Source organism: Chiloscyllium plagiosum, chromosome 39 (genome assembly GCF_004010195.1).
Source record: "Chiloscyllium plagiosum isolate BGI_BamShark_2017 chromosome 39, ASM401019v2, whole genome shotgun sequence".
NCBI lineage: Eukaryota > Metazoa > Chordata > Chondrichthyes > Orectolobiformes > Hemiscylliidae > Chiloscyllium > Chiloscyllium plagiosum.
Genome location: NC_057748.1, coordinates 3802354 through 3829343, shown reverse-complemented (window position 1 = coordinate 3829343; position 26990 = coordinate 3802354). Strand labels below are relative to the sequence as shown.

At 46.6% G+C, this 26990-nt stretch overlaps 1 protein-coding gene across 3 annotated transcripts in view; it reads right to left on the bottom strand.

The window, feature by feature from the left end:
• LOC122542123 (synembryn-A-like) overlaps window positions 1–23719 on the bottom strand; it is a 28955-nt gene extending 5236 nt beyond the window's left edge. Inside the window, exons 1-6 of one of the 3 annotated variants that reach the window (XM_043679517.1) lie at window positions 23515–23719; window positions 12993–13040; window positions 12526–12543; window positions 10132–10224; window positions 4868–5497; window positions 3241–3335 (exon numbers count right to left, since the gene is read on the bottom strand). In XM_043679517.1, coding sequence (XP_043535452.1) covers window positions 3241–3335; window positions 4868–5497; window positions 10132–10224; window positions 12526–12543; window positions 12993–13040; window positions 23515–23598 — 968 coding nt within the window. In that variant the 5' untranslated portion in view covers window positions 23599–23719. Of the gene's footprint in view, window positions 1–3240; window positions 3336–4867; window positions 5498–10131; window positions 10225–12154; window positions 12432–12525; window positions 12544–12992; window positions 13041–23514 lie in introns of those variants that run through there. The other 2 variants (XM_043679518.1, XM_043679519.1) reach the window with 2 other exon arrangements.
• Between the last annotated feature and the right edge of the window lie 3271 nt (window positions 23720–26990).

Genomic DNA, 26990 nt, shown 5'->3' with positions numbered 1-26990 from the left:
TGGATAAGCTTGGACCTTTATCTTTAGAGCGTAGGAGACTGAGGGGGGACCTTATAGAGGTGTATAAGTTCATGAGAGGCATGGATAGGGTGAATGCACTCAGTCATTTTCCCAGGGTTGGGGAATTGAGGACTAGAGGGCAAGGGCGAAAGAACTAAAGTTAAAGGGGAAAGAATAAAAGGGAAACCTGATGGGGCAACTTTTTCACGCAGAGTGTGGTACGCATATGGAATGAGCTCCCAGCGGAAGTGGTTGAGGCGGGTACATTAACAACATTTAAAAGGCATTTGGGACAAATACATGGATCAGAATGGTTTAGAAGGATGTGGACCAAGTGCAGGGAAGTGGGGCTAGTTGTGGATGGACATTTTGGTCAGCATGGACCATTTTGGGCTGAAGGGCCTGTCTCTGTGCTGTGGGACTCCATGACTCTATGACTTTATGTATTTGGGGGTGTGGGTTCGAATCCTATCGTGGGCTGATGTGGGAAATCTGATCTCAATTAAAAATCTGAAGCTGGAAAATGAGCCCAACAGTGATTATTGTTCTGAAAGCCCATCTGATTCCCTAATGCCCTTCAGGGAAGGAAATCTGCTGTTCCTACCCGAACCGGCCTACATGTGACTCCACACCCATAAAACAATATGGTTGGCTCATAACTACCCTCTGGCTAATTAGGGATGGTCCCAGCCAATGACACGTCCATCCCATGAATGAATCAAAAACAAAATTGAGACCACACAGGTCTTTATCACATTTATATTTATGGGATCTTGCTGTGCACAGAACTCCTGCACTTACAGTGGTACTTCATTGGTCATAGAGGATTTTGGGATATCCTGAGATTGTAAAGGGTGCTACAGAAATACAAATTCTTTCTGAATTCCACTTGTAGAGTCATAGTCATAGAGTCATACAGCACGGAAACAGACCCTTTGGCCCAACCAGTCCATGCTGAACATAATCCCAAACTAAACTGGTCCCACCTGCCTGCTCCCAGACCATATCCCTCCAAACTTTTCCTATTCATGTATTTATCCAAATGTCCTTTAAACATTGTAACTGTGCCCGCATCCCCACTTCCTCAGGAATTTCATTCCACACACGGACCACCCAGTGTGTAAAATATTTGCCCCTCATGTCTTTTTAAAATCTCTCTCCTCTCACCTTAAAAATATGCCCCCTAGCCTTGAAATCCCTCACCCTAGGGAAAAGACAACTATGATTAACCGTATCTATACCCCTCATGATTTTATAATCTTCTAAAAGATCATCTCTCAACCTCCAAGTCCCAGTCTATCCAGTTTCTCCTCATAACTCAAAGCCTTCATTCCCAGTAACATCCCGGTAAATCTCTTCTGAACTCTCTCCGGCTTAATAGTATCCTTCCTATAACAGTTCGACCAAAACTGGACTTGTCAGTTTCCAGTCAGTCCCAAATCTAAGTACTCAGTGATAACCAGAACTCACCTGGCTACGGTCCTTCACCCAGCTTGGAAATGAGGTAAAGGTCGCTAACAGTCCCTTTCCATCTACTGCACTCCCAGCAAAACACCCAACACCTTATTGCAGTGTTGAGGAATAAGTATCAGTGGAAGATAGAAGCAAATTTGCTCAGCTCAATGGCGATGCCCTTCCAAGTCAAATAGCAAAATGCCAAAAGTACTTCGTTAGCTGCATCCAAAAAGCAGTCCTCTCCATGGGAGGGTGAAGATTGAGGGAGCACTGCTTTAAGGTAAAGGGTTAAATAAGTAATGGGGCTTTACATCACAACATAAGAACGAGGAGCAGGAGTAGGCCGTCTGGCCCATCGAGCCTGCTCCGCCATTCAATAAGATCATGGCTGGTTTTTATTGTGGACTCAGCTCCACTTACCCATCCTCTCACAGCATCCCTTAATTCCTTTATTGTTCAAAAACAAATCTACCTTAGCTTGAAAACGGTTTACTGAAGGAGCTTCAACTACCTCCCTGGGGCAAGGAATTCCACAGATTTATAACCCTCTGGGTGACTCGGGGTAAAGTATTTCCCTTGGGTTATTGGGGGGTCAGACATTTAACTGCTCAAGCGGGTGGTGCAGGCAGAAAGGAAGAGAAAGTGCCCACAGGACCAGCGGGATAAGGTGGCAGCACAGGACTGAAGGAAATTTTATTGAATTAATTCATGGGACGTGGCCATTAATTGCCCCTTGGGATGGTAGGGGTGAGCTGCCTTCTTGAACCGCTGCAGTCCATGTGCTGTAGGCAAACCCACAATGTCCTTAATATTAGATTCCCTACAGTGTGGAAACAGGCCCTTTGGCCCAACAAGTCCACACTGACCCTCCAAAGAGTAACCCACCCAGACCCATTCCTCACCTTATATTTACCCTTGACCACTAATGCGCTAACACTGTGGGCAATTTAGCTTGGCCAATGCACCTACCTGAACATCTTTAGACTGTGGGAGGAAACCAGACCACCCGGACAGACACAGGGAGAATGTGCAAACTCCACATGGACAGTCACCCGAGGCTGGGATCGAACCCAGATCCCTGGTGCTGTGAGGCAGTAGTGCTAACCACTGTGCCACTGTGCCACCGTGCCACCCCGACAGAGGATTATGACCCAGTGACAATGAAGGAACAGCGATATATTTCCAAGTCAGGATGGGGAGTGGCTCGGAGGGGAATTGGTTGTGTTCTCATGTATCTGCTTGTCATAGAGTCATTCAGCACAGGAACAGACCCTTCGGCCCAACGCGTCCATGCCGACCAACTTTCCCAAACTGAACTAGCCACATTTGCCTGTGTTTGGCCCACAGCCCTCTAACCCTCCATGTACCTATCCAAACGTCTTTTAAATGTTGTAACTGTACCCTCATCCATCATTTCCTCTGGTGGTTCATTCCACATACAGCCACCTTCTGTGTGAAAGAAATTGCCCCTCTGGTCCCTTCTAAATCTTTCTCCTCCGACTTTCTCTTGCAGAGTACCAGCACAGGCACCAAGGGCCGAAAGGCCTCCTTCTGTACTGCGAGAATTCTATGATTGAACAAAATGCAACTCTTTCTTTACATCTGCTTTCACAAACAGGCACCAGTGAAGACACTGCTGAGAAACTGGAATCTCTGGGACACAGCCTGAATCCTCTTGAAGTGAGAGAAGGAGAGAGAGACAAACCCATTATAAAGGCGTCCTTACAAGAAAATAGAGCACAAGCCAGGAGGAAATACCAGACCCGAGATGCTGACCATTCTTACCCGTGAAATTCCTGTGCCCACTCCTTGCTGTCGCTGTCAGTCAGCAGGCAGTAGCGTAGAATGGCTGCCAGGTGGCGGTAGAGAGCAGCATCCTCCTGTTGGTGGACAGCAGACATGTCAAAGGCTGGGCCCAGCAGCTCTCCCTCTCGGTGCCAAGGACACGGACACGTTAAAGAGTGCAACGCAAGTCAAGAAATAGGGAAGGCCATCAGCAACCCCCCCCCCCCCACCCCACTTCCATCAGTCAATGAGGTCATGACTACTCCTTAACTCTATGGTTTCTGCCTTCCCCCATGACCCTGGACGCCCTGGTCAATGGAAATTCCATCTACTTCCAATAACGCGTCCCTATCACTGGGGAAGTGGATTCACCAGACCCTGGGAGGAGAAATTCCTTCGCGGTTCCATCTTAAATGGGGGAGCCCTCATCTTGAACCTGAGCTTCACCTCAACCCCTCCTCCAGTTCCCAGCTCGAGACTATTCAGTGGGGCCCAATGTCCTCCCAGCATCCACCCTGTCAGGTTATGGGTGGTGACACGCTGTTAACATCCTCGTGTGCCACTGTACTGTCACCTTGATAACAACAGGAGAATTCTCCCTGGTCCCCTGGACAATATCTAGCCCTTGACCGGACAATGTTAGGGGGGGATTTATCTAGCCAGTTAATCCGTGGCTGCCTGTGGAATCTTTCTGTGTGCAAACGAACTGCAGCCCACCTTACATGGTAACAATGACCCTCCCCAAACCGCAACCCTCCCCCCACCTCTGCCATCTGGTCAGGAGTACCTCGCCAGCTGGTGAAATGCTTTGGGACCACTTGAAGTTGTGAAAAGCTGCTGCATAAATGCAGGTCTCTCGCTTTAATCTGCCTCCCTCCACCCCCTCCTTTTCTACTGAGTAATCTGTAATTAGGAGGTGACCAATGTCAATTGTCGGATTAAAAACCCCCATCTGGTTCCCCTTTAGTGAAGGAAATCTGTCAACTTTACCCGGTCTGGCCTACATGTGACTCCAGACCCACAGCGATGTGGTTGTCTCTTAATTACCATCAGGGCAACTTGGGATGGGGAATAAATGCGGGCCCAGTCAGAGATGTTAACAGCCCATCAATGAATTTGAAAAATAAAACTCAGGTTTAATTCCAGCCTTGGGTGACTGTCTGTGTGGAGTTTGCACATTCTCCCTGTGTCTGCGTGGGTTTCCTCCGGGTGCTCATGTTTCCTCCCACAGTCCAAAGATGTGCAGGGTAGGGTGAATTGGCCATGGTAAATTGCCCATAGTGCTCGGTGCATCAGTCAGAGGGAAATGGATCTGGGTGGGTTACTCTTTGGAGGGTCGGTGTGGACTTGTTGGGCCGAAGGGCCTGTTTCCACACGGTAGGGAATCTAATCCAATCTGGTTCACTATTGTCTGTTGAGGGAAGGGAATCTTCAATCCTTACCTGGTCTGGCATACACCTGACTCCAGGTTCACAGCAATGGGGTTGACTCTTAGCTGCACTCTGGGCAATCAATCTTGCCTGGTGAGCGACACCCCCAAGCTGCTTTGCTGTCGCTCCCCCTTCAGGCCCCTTTCCACATGTCCCCATACCCCATACCCCACCTTGCGCGACAACGGGATCCTTGCCTCATCCACTTGCTGTTTGCTGGTCTCGAATGTGATGTTGAAGAGGATCTTGAGGATCTCCATGGCACGCTCGGTCACATCGCGTGGGAGGGGTTCCCCGGAGCGTGAGGTGGCCACCTCATGCACATCCAGCCACCGCAGGCCCAGGGTGGTCTCCAGGGCGTCTGCCAACAAGGCCACGCCGTGGAACTGGTGGGCCAGCTGCCTGCGGATGTCCAACCGCAGGGCGGTCAGCAGGAAGGTCAGCCGCAGCTCGTAGAAGCGGGTGATGCCGCGGCGGCCACTCTCTGGTGCCCCACCGTCTGCCTTCAGGCAACGGGCCAAGCCGCCGATCAGCCGCACCTCCTCAGCCGCCATGCCCTGGGCCTCCTCGCTGTTGTAGATCGTGTTGCACAGGCACTTGAGGGCCTCGCAGGCCACCTCGCCATCGGAAGCTTCCGGAAGGAGGCCACCCTCCTCCGTGGCCTCCAGTCCGGCCAGCCGGGCCAGCAGGTGCATCGAGTCGGTGCGGGCGAAGGGCGCCAGGCCGTGCTTGTCCCGCGACAGGATGCGAATCGCCTCCAGGATCACCAGCCGGCAGCAGGGCTGAAGCTCCCAGCTCAGCGAATCGATCAGCAGCTCCCCGATTTTCTGAAACAAAACCAAATGCTGGTTAGGAGGACAACTGGAAAACGCCACACAGCTACCAAGAAGGTAGGAGCAGGAGGAGGCCATTCAACCCCTCCAACCTGCTCTTTCATTCTCTACAATCATGGCTGATCATCCGACTTAGTCCCCTGTTCCCACTTTCTCCACCATACCCTCTGATCCCTTTAGCCCTAAGAGCTATATCTAACTCCTTCTTGAAAATATTCAATGTTTTGGCCTCAAAACGCTTTCTGTGACAGAGAATTCCCCAGGCTCCCCACTCTCTGGGTGAAGACATTTCTCCTCAGCTCAGTCCCAGTGACCTACCCTGTATCCTTCGACTGTGTCCACCTTGTTCTGGATCGGGAACATCCACCCTGTCTAATTCTGTTAGAAATTTGAAGGTTTTTATGAGACTCCACCTTTATTCTTCTACACCCCCGTGGATAAAGTCCTAACCGGTCCAGTCTCTCTTCCTCCATCAGTCCTGCCACCCCAGGATTCAGTCTGGTAAACCTTGGCTGCTCTCCCTCCATCACCAGAACATCCTTCCTCAGATAAAGAGACTGAATTGCACACAATACTCCAGGTGTGGCCTCACCAAGGCCTGTACAACCACAGCAAGGATTCCCAGCCCCTCTGCTCAAGCCCTCCTTTCAGAAAACATTGACAAAAGGTATTCCTTCTTTTCCCAGCTGCAGTCAGCCGGTTCCTTGCCACGGTGGTACGTGGGGACACACAGCAGGCTGTCCCTCTCCGCAGTAACACATGCAGTTGGTGAGAACTAGGAGCAGTAGGTCATTTAACCCCTCCAGCCTGCTCCCCCATTCTATACGATTGTGGCTGATCTCATCTCAGCTTCAACTCCAGTCTCCTGCCCGCTCTCTGTAACCCTTCAACCTGTAACTAATTAAAAATCTATCCATCTTCTCCTTAAATTCACTCAGCCTCCAATTCCATCAATTCTACAGATTTTGAGAGAAGTAATTTCTCCACATCTCTGGGTTAAGTCAGCCACTCCTTTTCCTAAAACTGTGACCATCTGTTCTAGATTTCCCCACAAAGTAACATACTCTCTATGTCTACTCTGCCAATCCCCTTTTACATCTTACAGACCTCAAATGGATCTCCTCTCATTCTCCTACGCTCAAGAGGTTTAAGGATGTGATTGCGTTAGAGAGGGTGTAGAGGAGATTTACCAGGATGCTGCTTGGAGGACCTGATTTATGAGGAACGTTTGGATAGGCTGGGGTTTGAAATGACTCCACAGAGGCCGCTATTGTGTGACCAAGTCACCCTTTAGTAACACACGGAGAGTCCTTGACACTGATCCAGCTCCCTCTGAGTCAGCTCTCAGAGTGAATAGAACCCCTGGCACTCCTGTTTATTTATTTATTTTTCTTTTTTTTGGCAATGGTCTTCTGGTTTTTATTTTTGTTTTTTTTTATTAACCCCCACACTACCGCCTAACCGCCGTAGTGCTTATTTTTTCCCTAGCACCCATGGTGTGTGTGTGCAGGTATGAGACACAGTGAGACACAAAGTGCACAAATCTTTATTCAATTTCCACTCCTGTTATATCTGTCAGCCAGGGCTCCCTGATTGGACCAGATTAACAGCCCCAATCAGGGAATTCATATTCTATGAGATCCACCTGGTTGACCTCATGTTGATCACTCCAGGATTATTTTCCTTTGAGCAGGGGAGATTAAGGAGGGATCTGATGGAGGTGTATAAGGCTATGAGGGGCACTGACAGGGTGGACAGGAAAGAACATTAGTAGAGGGGTCAACCCCCAGGGGCAAAAATCTAAGGTATGAAGCAGGGGGCTGACAGGAGAGTTGAGGAGGCTCTTTTCTCACCCAGAACGTGGGCAGAATCTACAATGGCATTGCCTGAAAGGCTGTGGGTTTGAGTCAGAAAATCTCGTAACATTAAAACCGTATGTAGATATTCACCTGCACTGCCATAACCTTCAGGGTCAAGAGCTGGAAAAAGGGATTAGAATACAGGAGCAGGGAGGTTAATGCTGCTACTGTACAAAATGGTTAGTCAGACCACAGCTGGAGTACTGTAGGAAGGACGTGACTGCACTGGAGAGAGTGCAGAGGCGATTTACCAGGATCTGAAACAAAAACAGAGATTGTTGGAGAAACTCAGCAGGTCTGGCAGCATCTGTGGAGAGAAAGCAGAGTCAACATTTCGGGTCCAGTGACCTGTCACAAAGCTGGTCCCTCTTTCCTAAAAGCTCTTCCTTTTGTCAAGGAGACTGTGTCCTTGGTTTTTCCCAGGAAGAACTCTGATTAGATTGGTTTGGTACAGAGATGAAGGGATATTGAGAGGCCTTTTGTTTATATGTAAACAGATGAGACTTCAGGCCAAAGTGGTCATGTTTTAGAAGTGACCTGTATAAAGAAAGGGGAGTGGTCAGCTCTCTAGCTGAGCAGTTCAGCCCAAAACTAGTTAGGAATCCAACAGTGAGCTGTGGAGAAAGAGTTTGCTAAACTCTCTGTTGTTCCTCCTTTCTAACTTCAACCTGGAAGGATTTATTCCATTTTATTACTGCTTTTTAAGAAAGTGTGCATATTCGGACTGTTGTGTATATTCAGAACAGCATAATTAAGTCTAGTTTGGATAGACTGAGTTCTGTAGGGTTCTTTATTCTGTTCTTCATGTTTCATTGTGTAATTTTGTGAATAAATCTTTTGTCTGTTTTAAAATCTGGTAGTCAACCTCGCTAACTTAATCCGGGTAATTTTCTACACTTACTGAAACAAATTGCAAAGTTATGGTCTGGGCTGCCTGCTTAAGAATGTTTTGAGTGGTCTGGCCTAGTCCATAACAGACCCTACCTCAGAGCAGTTCACCCAGACATTTCCCACGTTACTGTGGCACCTTCTTCCTGCACATCATAGCCTGGAGCTACAGAATACAGGCCCCAACTCCTTCCCCATCACAGGGGTCTCTCCCACTCTCCCCACCTTCCACTATAGGTATTGGACAGATTGATGAGTTGATATTTAACCTGTTTGGCTATATTATGAATACACTTGGCTTCAGAGTCCTGGAGGGGACTTGAGAACCTGGAGCTTTTGCCTCAGAGGCAGGGGCACTATCCACTGCACCACCTTTGGTATATGCTGCATATTGTGATGTTCCTCAACTCTTTCAGTCTTCTTCTTGTTGCCAATAATAGCAGTGGCAGGCTGCTCCCCACTGATGTATGTGGCTTGCTTATATTATATTGTTTATATTCATTCGTGGGGCATGGGCATCTCTGGCTGGGGCAGCCTTTATTTTGCCCATCCCTAGTTGCCCCTTGAGAAGGTGGGGGTGAGCTGCCTTCTTGAACCGCTGCAGTCCGTGTGCTGTAGGTAAACCCACAATGCCCTTAGGGAGGGAATCCCAGGATTTTAAAGAAGTGATTTGGATGAGAATACAGAGGCATGGTTAGTAAGTTTGTGGATGACACCAAAGCCGGTGGACAGTGAAGAAGATGATCTAAGATTGAACAGAACCTTGATCAGCTGGGCCAAAGAATGGCAGATGGAATTTAATGCAGATAAGTACAAGTTGTTGCATTTTTGTCAGCCAAACCAGGGCAGGACTTACACAGTCAATGGAAGGGCCCTGGGGAGTGTTGTCAAAAGGACAGATCTCGGGATGCAGGTACATAGTTCCTTGACAGAGATGCCACGGGATGGTGAAAAAAATGTTTGGCATGCTTGCCTTCGTCAGTCACAGCGTTGAATACAGGAATTGGGACGTCACATTACGGCTACACAAGACACTGGTATGGCAGCATTTGGAGTACTGTCTACAATCCTGGTCACCATCTATCGGAACAATGTCATTAAACTGGAGAGGGTGCAAAACAGATTTACAAGGATGTTAGCGAGGCTGAAGGGTCTGAGTTATAAGGAGAGGCTGGATGGACTGGGACTTTTTTCCCTGGAGTTAGGAGGCTGAGGGGTGGTCTTACAGAGGCTTATAAAACCATCAGGGGCATGGATTGGGTGAATAGCCAAGGTCTTTTTCCCGGGATAGGGGAATGCACATAGGTTTAAGGTGAGAGGGAAAGATTTTAAAGGGACCTGATGGGCAATTTTTCACGCAGAGGGTGGTTTGTATGTGGAATGAACTGCCAGAGGAAGTGTTGGATGCAGGGGCTGTTACAACATTTAAAAGACATTTCGACAGGGACTGGGATAGGAAAGGTTTAGAGGAATATGGGCCAACTGCAGACAAATGGGATAAATTCAGTTTGGGAAGCCTGATCAGCATGGACGGGTTGGGCCAAAGGGCCTGTTTCAGTGTTGCATGACTCTATTTTGACCACCTGGTGTGTAGGTTCAAGTCACACTTACTTCAGAAGTGTGTAACAACATCTCTGATCAGGTTGATTAGAAAGAAACTATCAACCAGTTCAAGGTGGGATCATGGCTGATCTGTAATGACTCCACTCACTGAGCTTGGCTCCATACCCCTTTGTACGTACACGCAAGGATAAGGAGCATGGCTTAATAACAGAGCAGAGGATCAGACAGTGCACGTTATTGTAAATGACTCGATGGGAGATAAACTGCCAAAAAGGCCAACCCCAGCCCTGCCTCCAAATGAAGAGTCCTGCCTCTTACCTCTCTCAGCTTCACCTCAGGATCATTCGAATGGTCAGAATCAGAGTCGGAATCCGAGTTGGAAAAGTGCTCTTTGCGTTTCATTTTCCTGAACTATGTCCCAGAAAGACAACGGAAGCAGATGACATGATTGATAAAGAAACAGTGGAGCAGACAGAACAAACATAGACTGTTTCTGAATCTGGCATTCCCTTTGGGGGAAGTGGGGGAGAGGTTGTGTGTCTGTGTGTGTGTGTGAGAGAGAGAGAGAGAGAGAGAGAGAGAATGTGTGTGTGTCTGTGTGAATATGTATCTCTGTGAGTGTGTGTGTGTGAGAGAGAATGTGTGTGTCTCTGTGGTGTGTGTGTGTGTGTATGTGTGTGTCTGTGAGAGTGAGAGAATGTGTGTGTATATGTGTATGTGAGAGAGAATGTGTGTGCATGTGTGTGTATGTGTGTGTGGCAAGGAGGAGTTGAGGTGGGTGACAGAGTGGGGCTGAGAGGAGGGAGTACAAATTAAAAGAATAATCTAAACATAAAGTGTAACATTTGAAGTAAATATTGGACCCTGTAAAATGATTTCCAGAATCCGCGGGACTTGCATTTTTTAAAAGAGTCTGGAGCTCTGTATTCTCTACGACAGGGAGCACAATGACTCTCTGAAGCAGGGCTACCCAAAGTAGGAGCAAGCAGCTCAAGTGAGGGCCATGAGACAGAATGGACGCCGTGGAACTGTAACAAGCACATCCCTCTTTACGAAGAGGAGATTCCCACAGATACAGGAGCCACCTTCCTCTCGCAGGGCTCCCAACCCTACACCCTACCTGGTGGGGCTCCCATCAATATCCAAAAATGGGGTTAGAGTAAGAAAAGGCTTGAGAAATGCTGGGCTATAGTGAGCTAGAATTTGGACCCTGACCCCTGTGTTGGTCCAGTACAGTCAACCACACAGTGGCCAGCAATGTTAAATCAGGCTGGGCATTCTCAAAAGTCTTCTTGTGTTGAATTAGCTAATGATTATCAGTGGGTTCTACTCTTGCAGCTGACGAAGAAGATTTTGCATTTGGCACCAACTTCAGAGGCTTAAACCCAAATAATCCTGTGAGACATTCCTGAGCAGTGCTGAGGGTGGCGTGATATTAAACCCAAACTCTCTCCAGCAGCTGTAAAAGACTCCGAGATATCACTCCAAAGGGAAGCAGAGGGTCCATTCCCAGTGTAGGGGTCAATATTTCACCTAGGCGAAAGTGAGGACTGCAGATGCTGGAGAATAGAGTTGAGAGTGTGGTGCTGGAAAAGCACAGCAGGTCAGGCAGCATCTGGGGAGCAGGAGAATTAACGTTTTGGGCAAAAGCCCTTCATCAGGAACACACATTCTCTCTCACACACACATGCACGCATACACACACACACACACATTCTCTCACACACACATACGCACACACGGACACACGCATTCTCACACGCATACAGATTAACATTCTCACATACACACACTCACAGAGACACACACATTCTCTCATATATATACACACACACACATATTCACACAGACAGACACACATGCATAGAGAAATACTCTGCCTCTCACACACACATACACACATACACATTCTCTCTCACACACACATTCTCTTACACACAGAATCGCACAAACACAGACACACATGCACACACAGACACACACATTCTCACACACTGACAGAGACACACACACATTCCTGATGAAGGGTTTTTGCCCGAAATGTCTATTCTCTTGCTCCTCGGATGCTGCCTGACCTGCTGTGTTTTTCCAGCACCACACTCTTGAGTATTTCACCCTCAGCCGTACTATTATCTGGTCATTATCGGTGTTAGTGGGATCTTGCTGTGTACATTTGGCTGTCTAGTTTCCTACATTAGTGGAATGACTACACCTCGGAAAAGTAGTTTGTTGTCTATACAGCATTTTAGGTGCCCTGAGATTGTGAGAAGTGAGAACCATAAGCCCTTTTCGAAACATCAGAGTATTGGCAACGCATTGGATGAAATATAAAGCAACTTACTGGGAGCAAGCTATCTGATCAGCAGAGTCACAACAGCAGACAGCAACAAGCAAGGAAGACATGGGAAAGGTAATCCCAAGGTTGGCTGGATTGCTATGAGAAAGGAAGGAGGAATAAAAGGCTACATTTTGCAATTTGTCATGCTGAAAGAACTGAGGACTAAACTACAGGAGGGATTCCTTTAATAAAAACAAAAAGTGACCAAACTCAGCTCTGAAGAGAGTCGTTTCGGACTCAATGAAATATTAACTCTTTTTTTTCTCTCCCCACCGATGCTGCCAGACCTGCTGAGTTTCTCCAGCACTTTCTGTTTTTATTTCATAACTTCAGCTATTCGCGGTATTTTGCTTTTATTTGAGAGAATCCTTTACCTCTTCCAGTTTCTCACGCTGCCGACGTAACAGTTGGGGGGGGAGGAAAGATGCAAAAGTTAAATTTAAAGACATATCATTGACTCACAGTGAAAACTGTAGTGAAACTCACACACAGACTGCCGCCCGCTGGGTAGAAGATTGGATAGTTAGACATTCTGAACCTTCTTTCTAATAGCTACCTGGATGTTGTCCTGTCTCACTTGCGACCCCTGGAGGTCTTAGGGAGCAATGGGTAACATCTCTGTCTCTAAGTCATGGAGTCATACATCACATATATGACCCTTTGGTCCAACCAGTCATTGTTGACCATAACCCCAAACTGACGAAGGGGCTGTGCTCCAAAAGCTTGTGATTTCAAATAAACCTGTTGAACTATAACCTGGTCTCGGGTGACATCTGACTTTATACACTAACAGATCTCAAATATAATGCTGAGCTGCCAAAACCCGTTGAATTTCACTTACCTTTCTCTTCTCTCTCTCCTCTGCATTGAAAAAGAAGCTCTGAGCATACTAATATATAAAAGAGAAACACAAAGACAAAAATATCATGCAGTGAGAAAATTACATTCATAGAGTCATAGAGATGTACAGCATGGAAACAGACCCTTCGGTCCCACCTGTCCATGCCGACCAGATATCCCAACCCAATCTAGTCCCAACTGCCAGCACCCGGCCTATATCCCTCCAAACCCTTCCTATTGATATACCCATCCAAGTGCCTCTTAAATGTTGCAATTGTACCAGCCTCCACCACTTCCTCTGACACCAGCGTGTACTTGTTTTTAATGAGCCATTTTATAGATAGGGGATCTTTTCTAAGGCTCAACCACGTTAGGTGCTGAGAAGAGGGAGTATGTGGTCGCTGTTGTAATGCCACAAACCCAGCAGTCAAGTTGTGCACAGCAAGATCCCACAAGCCATGGTGAAATTACAGTTGGATAATTTGCTCTTCGTGAAGGTGCTGAGTGGTTAGCACTGCTGCCTCACAGTGCCAGACACCCTGGGCTCGATTCCACTTTTGGGTGACTGTCTTTGTACAGTTGGCATGATCTCCATATGTCTGCAGTTTTCTCCCACAGTCCAAAGATGTGCAGTTAGGATGGATTGGACATGGGAAATTGCCCCTTAGTGTCCGCAGTTGTGCAGGTTAGGTGGATTAGCCATGTGATGGGTCTGGTTGGGATGGTCTTTGGAGGGTTGGTGCAGACTCGATGGGCCAAATAGCCTGCTTCCACACTGTAAGGATTGTATGACACGGATACATTTTAGCCCAGGATATAAGGGAGAACACATCTGCCCTGCTGCAACATAGGATCTTTTCCCAGCTGTGCAGAGAAACAGAGTCCCATCTTCGAGACTATAAGATGGCATCCCTTTCAGTACAGCAGGACAATACAGATGGGGCTGAACAGCGGCAAGTGGAATCGATCCTGAGAAGTGCCAGATGATGTATTTTGGGGGGCTAACAAGGTGAGGGAGTACATGGTGAACAGTAGGATCCTAGGGAGTACAGAGGGAGTGAATGTCCATAGATCCTTAAAGGCAGCTGGAACATGTCAATAAGAGGGTTACAAAGGCATAGGGGACCTTGCTTTTTGGATATCCAGGTCTTGAATACAAGAGCTGAGAGGTTGTGATGGAGCTATACGTAATGATGATGAAGGGTTCTTTCCTGATGAAGGGCGAAATGTCGACTCCCCTGCTCCTTGGATGCTGCCTGACCTGCTGTGCTTTTCCAGCAACACACTCTCGACTCTGTATGTGATGTTACTGAGGCCACTGCTGGAGCACTGCGTACAGTTCTGGTTACCACTCTATAGGAAAGATGGGATTGTGTCGGAGATGGTTTCAGAGTATGTTCCCTGGGCTGGAACAATTCAGCGATGAAGATAGACAGGATAGGCTACGGTTGTTTTCCTGTAAGTAGAGAAGGCTGTGGAGTTGGGGGAGAGGGGTTGTGGATTTATTAAGGGAATACAGAATTATGAGGGATGGAGTTAGATGAAACATTTCCCCTCAGTTTGGGGAAACAAAGGGGCACGGTTTTAAAGAGAAACAGAAATCACTGGAAAAGCTCAGCAGGTCTGGCAGCATTTGTGGAGAGAGAAACAGAGTTAACATTTCAGGTTGAGTGACCCTGCGGAAGGGTCACTGGACCCAAAACGTTAACTCTGATTTCTCTCCACAGATACTGTCAGACCTGCTGAGCTTTTCCAGCGATTTCAGTTTCCTGTTTCTGATTTACAGCATCCACAGTTCTTGCGGCACAGTTTTAAGGTGTGGATCAGGAGGATTAGAGGAAATTTGAAGAAAAAAATCATTGTAAACCAAAGAGTTGCGGATATCTGGAACTCACTGCCTGAAAGTGTGAACAGGCAGAAACTGTAATGATATAGTGACAGGCAATTGCTGGAGAATGGGATTGATTTTGTTCATTCACAGGATGAGGGTATCGCTGGCTAGGCAGCATTTATTCCTCATCCCTGATGAAGGGCGTTTGCCCAAAAAGTCGATTCTCCTGCTCCTCAGATGCTGCGCTTTTCCAGAGTCACACTCCCGACTCTAATCTCCATCCTCACTTTCACTTCGGCAGCATTTATTGCCCAGAGGGTAGTTAAGAGTCAACCCCATTGCTGTGGGCCTGGAGTCACATATAGGCCCGACCAGGTAAGGATGGCAGTTTCCTTCCCTAAGGGGCATTAGTGAAGCAGATGGGTCTTTCCCAATTATCGATTCATGGCGATTATTAGACTCTTCATTCCAGTTTTTCCCTCTCCACTGAATTCAAATTCCACCATCTGTCACAACAGAATTCGAATCCTGGTCCCCAGAACATTACCTGAGTCTCTGGATTAACAAGTCCAATGATAATACCAGTAGGCCATTGCCTCCCTGTCTGAATAGCTAGATGCTTGATGACTAGTGTAGACCTGATGGGCTGAAGGGTCTCTTTCTGTTCAGCAGGGCTGGACTTTCAACAGGGCTGGAGTGTCAGTCTAGGACAGTGACTGAAGTATTGCAAGAATGAGTCGAGAGTGTGGTGCTGGAAAAGCACAGCAGGTCAGGCAGCATCCCAGGAGCAGAAGAATCGACGTTTCGGGCAAAAGCCTTTCATCAGGAAGCCCTATTGTAAGAGCCCAATCCCATTAAAAATCATGACTGGAAAATGTGCTGTAATTATCCTTTCAAATTTCTGAAAAATCTGGATTGGTGGAAGATCGGGAATACCGGGATTTGGGAATGCTAAAATCACAGCCCATTGTGACAAACTGTGAGCTACATCCCACGGTGTGACACTCCATCACCCAGGCAACACAGCCTCCCTCACCCAACCTCCTTAACACCTCACCCCCGCCTCCATTAAAATACACCATTACACTCCTCTTCACTACAACACAAGTGGTGTCACTCGATTTAAATGTAATTACTATAGCAACAGAGTGCGCTGTCTGGCAGCCAGAAAAGAGCTCAGAGATAATGGCTGAGGGATGATTTTTATTGGTCACTTGCATGGGTTTATAAATCCCTCACCAATTACGCATTTTGACAGAACAAATTCAGTGAAAACAGAGAAACGGGCCAAGTGCATTTAGCTTCTGAACCTCTGTGCATGCACTTTGCAACAAAAGCCAGCTTTTATATAAAAATATTGAAGGCTGAAAGGCAGAAATACTGGCTGGAGTCATTTTGTTCAATCCCCTGCACTCCTACTATTTTGTAACTGATGGCCATTTTATCCCCATCCAGTTTGGAGTTGAATTTCCCACCCTGGGGACAGGGGCTGGAGCAGTGTTCCATGGGGATAGGCCTGTGCCTGGTTTCCAGTTCACACAGCGACCCTGGGAGATCCTTAACTCCCACTCCTGAACCGCAATGCACTGGGCTACCCTCTGAAATGGCCTGGAGAGCCAATCCACTCAAGGGCAGCTATAGGGCAATAAGTGCTGGCCTTGCCGACATCGGTACAAAGAATGAAGGAATAAACAGCAGCAAAACTAACAAATGCTGGAGATCACAGCGGGTCAGGCAGCATCCATGGAGAGAGAGCGGGCTAACGTTTCAAGTCAAGATGACTCTTCATCAGAGCTGAAGTGAAGTGAGGAGGGGGCAGCATTTACACTATAGTCTGGGAGTAGTGAGGGTGCAGGGTGCCGATGGAGAAAAGATGTTGATGATTCAGATGAAGTGATCGGAATGTGAGAATGGCAGAAGGATGGTGTGTCTAGCTGCCAGACTGGGAAGGACAGACAGTCCCCTGCGATGGGGGTGATGGGAGAGAAGGACATGGTGACAGAGAATACAACAAGATAAAAGCCAGGGAAAAAAATGGGAATGGGTTCACAATTTAAAGGGGTTGAACTCCATGTTAAGTCCAGAAAGCTGTAAAATGCCTGGTCTGAGGATGAGATGCTCGCCCTCCAGTTAGTGCTGTGATTCACTGGGGCACTGCAGCATGCCGAGGGCACACACCACGGGCATGAGGGCAGGACGCTGTGTTAAAATGACCGGCTACGGGAAGGTCAGGATTCTGCTTGCACACAGACCGGAGGTGTTCCACAGAGTAGTCACCCAGCTTGCGCTTGGTTTCTCCAATGTAGAGTAGGCCACATTGAGTGCAGTGAACACAATACGCAGGATTGGAGGAGGTCCAGGTGACATGTTGCTTCACCTGGAAAGACTGTTTCGGCCTTTGGATGGTGAGCAGGGAGGAGGGGAAGGGGCAGGAGTTGCACCTTCTGCAGTTACATAGGAAGGTGCCGTGGAGTTGGGGGTGTGTGATTTGGCTTTGGGTGGAATGGATTAGTGTGTTCCGGAGCGAACGATCCCTGCGACAGGGAGAGTGAGGAGAAGATGTGGTGGCGTTCTGCTGGAGTTATCCAAAATGGCGGAGAATGATCCTTTGAATGGGGAGGCTGGGTGGGAGAGAAAGTGAGGATAAGGGGTATTCGATCAGGCTGGTGTGAGTGATGGGAAGGGTCAAGGGTGGAAGAATAGGGTGACAGGTCAAATGCAGTTGAGGGCCCTGTCACCCACAGTGGGTGGGACACCATGGTCATGGAAGAAAGGAGCCATGTTAGCAGCACTATTTTGGAAGGTGGCATAATCAGAACAGATGTGATGGAGACGAAGGAACTGGGAGAATGGAATAAAAAACACTGCCCTGTCAGACATGGCCTTTTTCATCAAAGGCCGCTCTGGTCGCTTTGTGTTCCAGCCATCTATCAGGATAGGGGAGGTGGGGGGGAGCATTTCTGATAGGGACCTCTGTGAGTGGTCTTCGGCAGTTAGGAGATGGTGGAGGATGGGTTCCTGAGAGTGGCTGCATCAACAGACTGCACACTATCTGACCTAACACTATCCGCTTAACACTAAACAGATTACAATTCAAACAGAAATTAAATCAAGTCTAATCGCCTGTGTTCTGGGCTCATGGGATGTGACGGAGATGTCTGTTACAGAGAACAAGTGATACCACTGAAGGAAGAGCCATGGAATGGCAGAGGCTATTATGCCCCTCAGATCTGTTCTGCCTCTATTTAATAAGATCATGGCTAATACGTGACCAAACTCCATAAGCCCTACTTTCCAAATCCCCATGTCTATAGGTGTCACAGTGGCTCAGTGGTTAGCACTGCTGCCTTACAGCACTAAGGGCCTGGGTTCAATTCCATCCTTGGGCAACTGTTTGGGTGGAATTTGCACATTCTCCCTGTAGATGTGCTCTGGTTTCCTCCCACAATCCAAAAATGTGCAGGTTAGGATGGATTGGCCATGGTAAAATTGTCCATAGTGTCCTGGGTTGCGCAGGCTGGGTGGGTTAGCCCTGGGAAAGGCAGGGACAGGGTGGGATGCTCTTTGGAGAATCTGATGGGCCAAATGGCCTCCATTCTATGATTCAAAAAACATCAGGTTTAGAATCAATCAATTAAAAGGAAAAACCTGTCAAGTTTGGAAATGTCACAATTCATCTTTTATCCCTGAAAAGACAAGTCCAGGGTGGATCAGTACATTGTCATTTCTAAAACTGAATTTTTGACTTAAATTGCCATTTGTGGAAGAGAATTCCAAATTTCTAACTGTCTTGTCTGTGTGTAAACAGGTTTAACAACTTCACTCCTTAAAGCTCTGACTCAAATTTTCAGGCTAATGCTCCCGAGTGCTGGACACCCTGAAGGATTCTAGATTAGAGTGGTGCTGGAAAAGCACAGCAGGTCAGGCAGCATCCGAGGAGCAGGAAAAAGCTAAGCTTTTGCCCGAAACATCAATTTTCCTGCTCCTCGGATGCTGCCTGACCTGCTGTGCTATTCCAGCACCACTCTAATCTAGACTCTGGTTTTCAGCATCTGCAGTCATTGTTTTTACCCTCAAGAAGTCGCTTCTCTCTATTTGACCAGTGTGTTCCCTACATACTTGGAAAGTTCTGATTAAATTGTCCCTTGAGCTTCTACATTAAGGAATGTTCCACCATGTTCTCAGTATTTAGCATGAAACAAGAAGGAAAAGTAAAGATGAACTCTATTGCTGTATTTTCTGGTTGAAGTTTGTGTTTTTTCTGTGTTTTAAGATGGCGCCAAAGAGTGGTGATTCTCAACAACACTTTTCACTGTATGTGTAACACACATGACATTAAATATATCTCAATGTAAGTCTTGGCTCCCAATATCATTCTGGTAAACATATGCTCTGCTTTTTCTCATCACTAACATTGATGACAGTGATGTACTGTCAGATGTACACTCGTAACTTGAGTGCAGCTCGGTGGGTGACCCTCCCACCTCCGTGTTAGAAGATTGTTGGGTAGGGACTCCCTCCGGGATCTGAACGCCGTGATCCAAGCCCGGAGACTCTCAATGCCAGTGCTGAGGGAGCCCTGCACTGTCTCAGGAGCTTTCTTTCACACAGAGCTGCCATACAGAGTCTGCCTTCAGAAAGTGAGCAAGTAACTTGCTGTAAAGTTCCCCCGATTGTCACGAACAATTTACACTCCTCTGTCAACCAACGGCTGGACCCGACTGTGTGGAAGTCACCGTGTTGCTGCTTGTGGGATCTTGCTGTGCACACATTTCCTGCATTGTAACAGTGCCTATACCCCTGTAAATGGGTTGTGAAGCTCTGAAGGCCTTGAAAGGAGATATATAAATGCAAGTTCTTTTTTGACCTTGCAGTCTTCAGGTTGATCTATGTACAAGGGAGGTAAAAACAATGACTGCAGATGCTGGAAACCAGATTCTGGGTCAGTGGTGCTGGAAGAGCACAGCAATTCAGGCAGCATCCGACGAGCAGCAAAATCGACGTTTCGGGCAAAAGCCCTTCATCAAGGGAGCTCACTGAAACAGATGAAATTCTTACCAGGTTTGACAGGGTCAATGTTAGGAGAGTGTCAACCATCCCCAAACTTACTCCAGGCTAGAAGATGGGGTCACAGCCTCAGGATACGGGCTCAGCCATTTAGGACTGAGATGAGGCAAGATTTCTTCATTCAAAGGATTGACAACAAGTTCAAAGATTCACAGCAACAAGTTATATTTATATAGCGGCCTTGACGCAATGAAACATTCCACAGTGCTTCATATGAGCATTAAGCTAGACAACATGCCACTTAAGAAAGCATTGTGGGCGGCACGGTGGCAGAGTGGTTAGCACTGCTGCCTCACAGCGCCAGAGACCCGGGTTCAATTCCCGCCTCAGGCGACCGACTGTGTGGAGTTTGCACATTCTCCCCGTGTCTGAGTGGGTTTCCTCCGGGTGCTCCGGTTTCCTCCCACAGTCCAAAAATGTGCAGGTCAGGTGAATTGGCCATGCTAAATTGCCTGTAGTGTTAGGTGCAGGGGTAAATGTAGGGGAATGGGTCTGGGTGGGTGTGCTTCGGCGGGTCGGTGTGGACTTGTTGGGCCGAAGGGCCTGTTTCCACACTGTAAGTAATCTAATCTATTACATCAGATGAGCAAATGCTCAGTCGGGGAGGGAGGTTGTGAAAGGTGAATTCAAGAGGCGAAGCGAGGTTTTGAAAGACAGGCATGAAAGAGGGCATGCCAGAATTTAGGGCCCAGGGAGCTGAAGGCTTGGCTACACCAATAGTGGAGCAATTAGAATCAGGAACGCATGGGGCTGGTGGAATTACAGGAGATCAGATATCACGGAGAGGTTGGATTGGATAACGGAAGGAGGGAGGAGTGAGTTCACAGAAGGATTTGAGTACAATAATGAGGTTGTTAGACCAGAGAGCTGCGGATGCTTAGTCACCGAGTACACTAGAGGCTCAGATTGATAGATTGACATTCGAAGAGATAGGCTTGGGCAGGAACATGCCACTGATGGAGAGAACCCGCTGTTACTATATTGAATGGGGAACAGCTAAAGGGACCTATTCCCGTCCTATTCTGAAGGTTATTATACTGAAAGAAGCATAGAAAACAGACCCTTTGGCCCACCATGTCTGTACTAACCATGATGCCATTCCAAATTAATCCAGCACAGTGGCTAGCACTGCTACCTCACAGTGCCAGGGACCTGGGTTTGTTTCCACCTTTGGGTGACTGTATCTGCAAGTTGTCCCTGTGTCTGCATGGGATTCCAAACGTGTGTAGATTAAGGTGGATTGGCCACGTTAAACTGTCCATAGTGTCCTGGGATGTGCAGGCTAGGTGATTTGGTCATGGGAAATGTAAGGTTACAGGGATGCGGTGGGTCTGGACAGGATGCTCTTCGGAACATCTGTGTGGACTCGATGGGCTGAATGGCCTACTTACACAGTTCATGGATCTTCATTCAGATGCATTATTTCGAATGCATCCTATTGGACTTAACATCAACCTCAGTGTAAAACAGGATTACTTATGCAGTTGCTTTGCATATTTCACTTCCTCTAAGTAGTAACATTTCCGGTTAAAATATTTCACATTGACACTGTATTTCTTAGTCAAGATGCATGTTTCAGACTCAATCCAACCAGACTGGAATGTGTGAATGGTGAAAATAAATTAGTAATTTCTCTGTGAAATAATTTTCCACAAAATAATTTAAGTTCCTCCCAGCAAACTAGTAGAAACGTCAGAACTGCATCTGGGGTGTGGACAAGGTGTGAAACATCACTGGATATGACCACAGGAAATAGAAGCAGGAGTAGGCCATTCGGCCCCTCACAGCTGCTTCACCATTCCACACAATCATGGCTGTCACTGGTTTTCAGCTCCACTTTACTGCACGCTCACCTTCAGAAAATAGATCACAGCTCAATCTGGAATGATCAGCCCCTTATCCTGAGGCTATTTTAGATTCCCCTGTCAGAAGGTTAATCTTCCAAACCCATAACCACTTCCATCTGGAAGGACAAGGGCAGCGGATACATGGGAACACCACCCCCTGCAAGTTCCCCTCCGAGCCACTCACCATCCTGACTTGGAAATATATCGCCGTTCCTTCACTGTCACTGGGTCAAAATCCTAGAATTCCCTCCCTAAGGGCATTGTGGGTCTACCTACAGCACATGGACTGCAGCGGTTCAAGAAGGCAGCTCACCCCCACGTTCTCAGGGGCAACTAGGGACAGGCAATAAATGCTGGCCCAGTCAGTGACATCCACATCCCATAAAATGAATTTAAAAAGAAGCTTTCAGCACCTGCCCTATCAGGTCCCTTTAGAATCATGTCTGTCTCAATGAGATCACCTCTCATTCTTCCAAACATTACAGAATATCCACTCCATTTTCTCAGTCTCTTGGTACAGGGACCAATCTGGTAAAGTTTTAATCTCAACGACAATATATCCCTTTGTAAGTGTGGAGACCAAATGTGCACATAGTACAACAGCAACGAGAGCTCATTACGCCTGCACTCCAAACCAACCAGACATCAACCCCCGGATTATTGTCAGCCATTAGTAACGTCACATCACTCACAGACATCTCCAAGTATTTCTCAGTCAAAATCCTGGAATTCCCTCCCTAAGGGCATTGTGGGTCAACCCAGAGCACATGGACTGTAATGGTTCAAGAAGGCAGCTTACCCCCCACCTTCTCAAGGGGCAACTAGGGACGGGGCAATAAATAATGGTCTAACAAGTGATATTCACAGTCTTGTAAATGAATTTTAAAGCCTACCCAGGTTTGATTTGGTTGGAAATCATTTGTAGTTTGGAAAGTTTCTATATAACCTATCAGGAGAATTTTGTAAAGTGTGACCCCAGTGTCACATTAATAGTCCGATTCCCCTGGTCTATTCTCTCATTCTCCTATCGCTAACTCTGGCACAGTGACCAAACACCTTAAAATACATTATACTTCCCCTTCAATAAGATACATTGATTTAAAACTGAACTCACACATTAGGTAGATGAATAAATTATCCTAGTTTTTATTTAAAGTGTTTTAACTTGCAACCAAAGCTGTTAAACCCTCCTGTGACTCCCAGGGTGATAGAGAATCAGTTGGCATTTCAACCACATCTGTCTAACCACCCCAACTAGAGCGAATTAACATTGCAAGTCAGATTTGGATTGAATCAGATCAGAACAGTAGTTTTGAGGATTTATATACATTCTAGGGGAGGGAGGGGAGGGGTGGACTTAAAACTGAAAACACTGACATTTGGTCAAATGCAACAGAAACTAAACCCAGTGGACTGTCCAGCTCAGTAATTCCTACCACCACCCCCACCCCACCAAAAAAAAATAGATCATTCCCACCTGGGGATTAAAAATCTAAGCCGGGGGGGATTTGGTTTGTGTGGCCTGGATTGTTTAACTACACTGAGCAAAAGCACAGGTTAAATTATCTTATTTATAAAAAAAATGTGTAACACACTATCCCCACTCCCCAAGCCCCCCTTGCAATTATGTGGTCAGAGTCAGCAGCTGGAAGCACTGACAGAGGCTGTAGGGCTAGGGGGAAAGAGAGGGAGGGTAACGCAAAGATATATTTGTATGTTATAAACAGTCTGGAAATGTGATTCTCTCTCTCTCTCTCTCTCTCAGACAGGCACCTCACCTCTCTGTTGAATTCTAGCAGTGCTTTCTGTACCGCATCCTGGTCACCAGTTTGCAAGATGTCAATTAATAAGCTCAGTTCCATCCTCCGCTATAGATATAGGGATTGAGGGCTGGGAGCTCTCGCCTCAGAATCCCAGCAGGTTTCTCGATCCGTGGGGTTTGGGAGAAAATTAATGCTAAATCCTCTCTCTCTCTCTCTCTCTGTGACAGGCAATGACATCACCAGAATGGGAGGAGGAAAAAGATATGTTCAAAACACTGCCTGTCTAACCATCTCAGTTCCTGCTCTCTCTCTCTCTGTGACATTCAATAGTGATTAACCCATTGAGGTCCACACGGCACACAGCCATTTTTTATGAATGTGTAGGTAAAATTGTCCTTGGTCTTTTTCTGTGAATTGTATATTAATTGTGTTTCATTGGTATTTCAGTTTTGATCACAGATAAAGAGACCCCTGTTTGAACAGGATGAGAGCATTAGTGAGAAATGGGTTTGGATGTTTAAGGTGAGAGGGGAAAGATTTGAAAGGGACCAATGGGTCAACGTTTTCACGCAGAGGGTGATGCATGTGTGGAATGAGCTGCCAGAGGAAGTGGTGGAGGTTGGCACAATTACAGCATTTAAAAGGCATCTAGATGGTTAAATGAATATGAAGGGATTAGAAAGATATGGGCCAGGTGCTGGCAAAAGGGACTGGATTAATTTAGGATATCTGGTTGGCATGGATGAGTTAGATTGAAAGGTCTGTTTCTGTGCTTAACCTCTCTATGACTCAATGACTCTACAATAACAAGTAGACCACTCAGCTCCTGCTTTGTCAATTAATAAGATCGTAGCTGATCTGGTTTTCACCTCAACTCTATATTGCCACGTGTCTCTGATAATCCATCATATTTTATTAAATCACCCTGCTCGGACACATCTCCAGTGAAGGTCAGAGTTTAACCCAGGCCTTCTGACTCAGAGGTAGGGACACTATCACCATATCACAAAAACTTGGAGTTCAAAGGAGGAGATATTTTGAATAAACGTGTTCAGGTATGCAATGCTAGACCACTGGAGCAAGTGGGACTCAAATCTGAGGTTTCTGGCTCAGAGGCAGGGACACTGCCTCAGCACTACAGGAGCTCTGGCTTTGGAGGTGTATGCTTGTAACCTTTCTTTCCGCAAATAAGTGTGGGAGTGAGTAAAGATTGGCCCCAGTGCTGTCTGTTACTAACTTGCTTTCTAGATTAAGACACGGACACAGATTTTCTGAACAGTACCAGAACCCTCCTCTCTCTCTTCAACCCCCATCAGACACAGAACTACACACTTACATTCCATTGACAGATCTGGGAGCCAAGAGGTATTGAGGCCACAGACAGGAAGGTGGAACTGCGGTCACTGCCAGATCAGGGGTGATCCCCTCAGATGGTACAGCAGGTTTGAAAGGCCGAGTTGCCTATACCTCCTTCTGTGTGCAACCCCCTATTTCTGGCCAATTGTCCACTGTCAGATCCTGCAGAATCCAGTATGGGAACCCCCCAGAGGCAGCAGTGGAAAGAAACAAATCAGAAGCCAGCATTCCCCTTCATTATGGCACAAGTCGCTGTATTGGGATAAATATTTAATAGCACATGGGAATGTTTCAGAATAATCAGCTTTACAGCGGGTCAGTGAGTGGGTTAAGTTACAGATGTATAATTGGGTAAGGGTGGGTGGGTAAGCTTGGTTAGGGTGGGCATGCACGCACACAAACACGTACGTGCACACAAACAAGTATGCACACACAAACACGTATGCACACACAAACACGTATGCACATACAAACAAGTATGCACATACACACATACAAACATGCTTGCACATACAAACACGTATGCACATACAAACACGTATGCACATACACACAAACAAACATGCATGCACATACAAACACATATGCACATACAAACATGTATACACACACAAACACATATGCACACAAACACGTATGCACATACAAACACGTTCACACATACAAACACATTTGCACACACAAACATGTTCACAGATACAACACGTTCACACATATAAACATGCATGCACACACAAACACGTTTGCACACAGAAACATGTTCGCACACAGAAACACATTTGCACATACAAATATGCCCGGATATACAAACAAGCACATTCTCACACACAAACACGTTTGTACACACAAACATATATGCACATGCAAACATGTACACATATACAAATACGTAAACACATATAAACATATACACACATACAAACATACGCACATACAGACACGTATACACATACAAATACATATACACACATAAACACATTCGCACACAAGCGCGTTCTCACACACAAACACGTTTGTACACCCAAACATGCACGCACATGCAAACGTACGCACATACAAACACGTACACACATATAAACATATATGCACATACAAACACATAGGCACATACAGACACATACACACATGCAAATGCAAATACATACGCACACACACACATTGACACGTACAAGCATACATGCACATATAAACACGTTTGCACATACAAACACGTTCGCACATACAAACACGTTCACACATACAAACACATTTGCACACACAAACACATTCACACATACAAACACGTTCACACATATTAACTTGCATACACATACAATCGCGTTTGTACACAGAAACATGTTTGCACACAGAAACACATTTGCACGTACAAACATATTCGCACACAAGCACATTCTCACACACAAACTCGTTTGCACACACAAATATGCACGCACATGCAAACATGTACGCACATGCAAACGTGTTCTGACACAAACACACTCGCACACAAACATGTTCTCGCACACAAACACGTACACACATACTAACACATTCGCACACAAACACGTACACACATACAAACACATTTGCACATGCAGACACGTTCGCACATACAAACATGTACACACAGACAAACACGTTCACACATACAAACACGTATGCATATCTAAACACTTATGCACACACAAACACATAAGCACATTACAAACACATATGCAAACACAAACACATTCGCAGATACAAACATGTATACACACACAAACACGTACGCACATACAAACATAATTGCACATACAAACACAAACATACATATATGCACACAGACAGGCATGCACTGTCACACATGCACACACATTGGTACGAGTATAATTGTTCATAACCAAATTATTCTCATAATTATGAGCAAAGACTAAACAGATTGGGTCTCTACTCCCTGGAGTTTAAAAGAATGAGAGTTTTTTTTAGATTACTTACAGTGTGGAAACAGGCCCTTTGGCCCAACAAGTCCACACCGACGCGTAACCCACCCAGACCCATTCCCCTACATTTATCTCTTCACCTAACACTACGGGCAATTTAGCACAGCCAATTCACCTGACCTGCACATCTTTGGACTGCGGGAGGAAACCGGAGCACCCGGACGAAACCCATGCTGA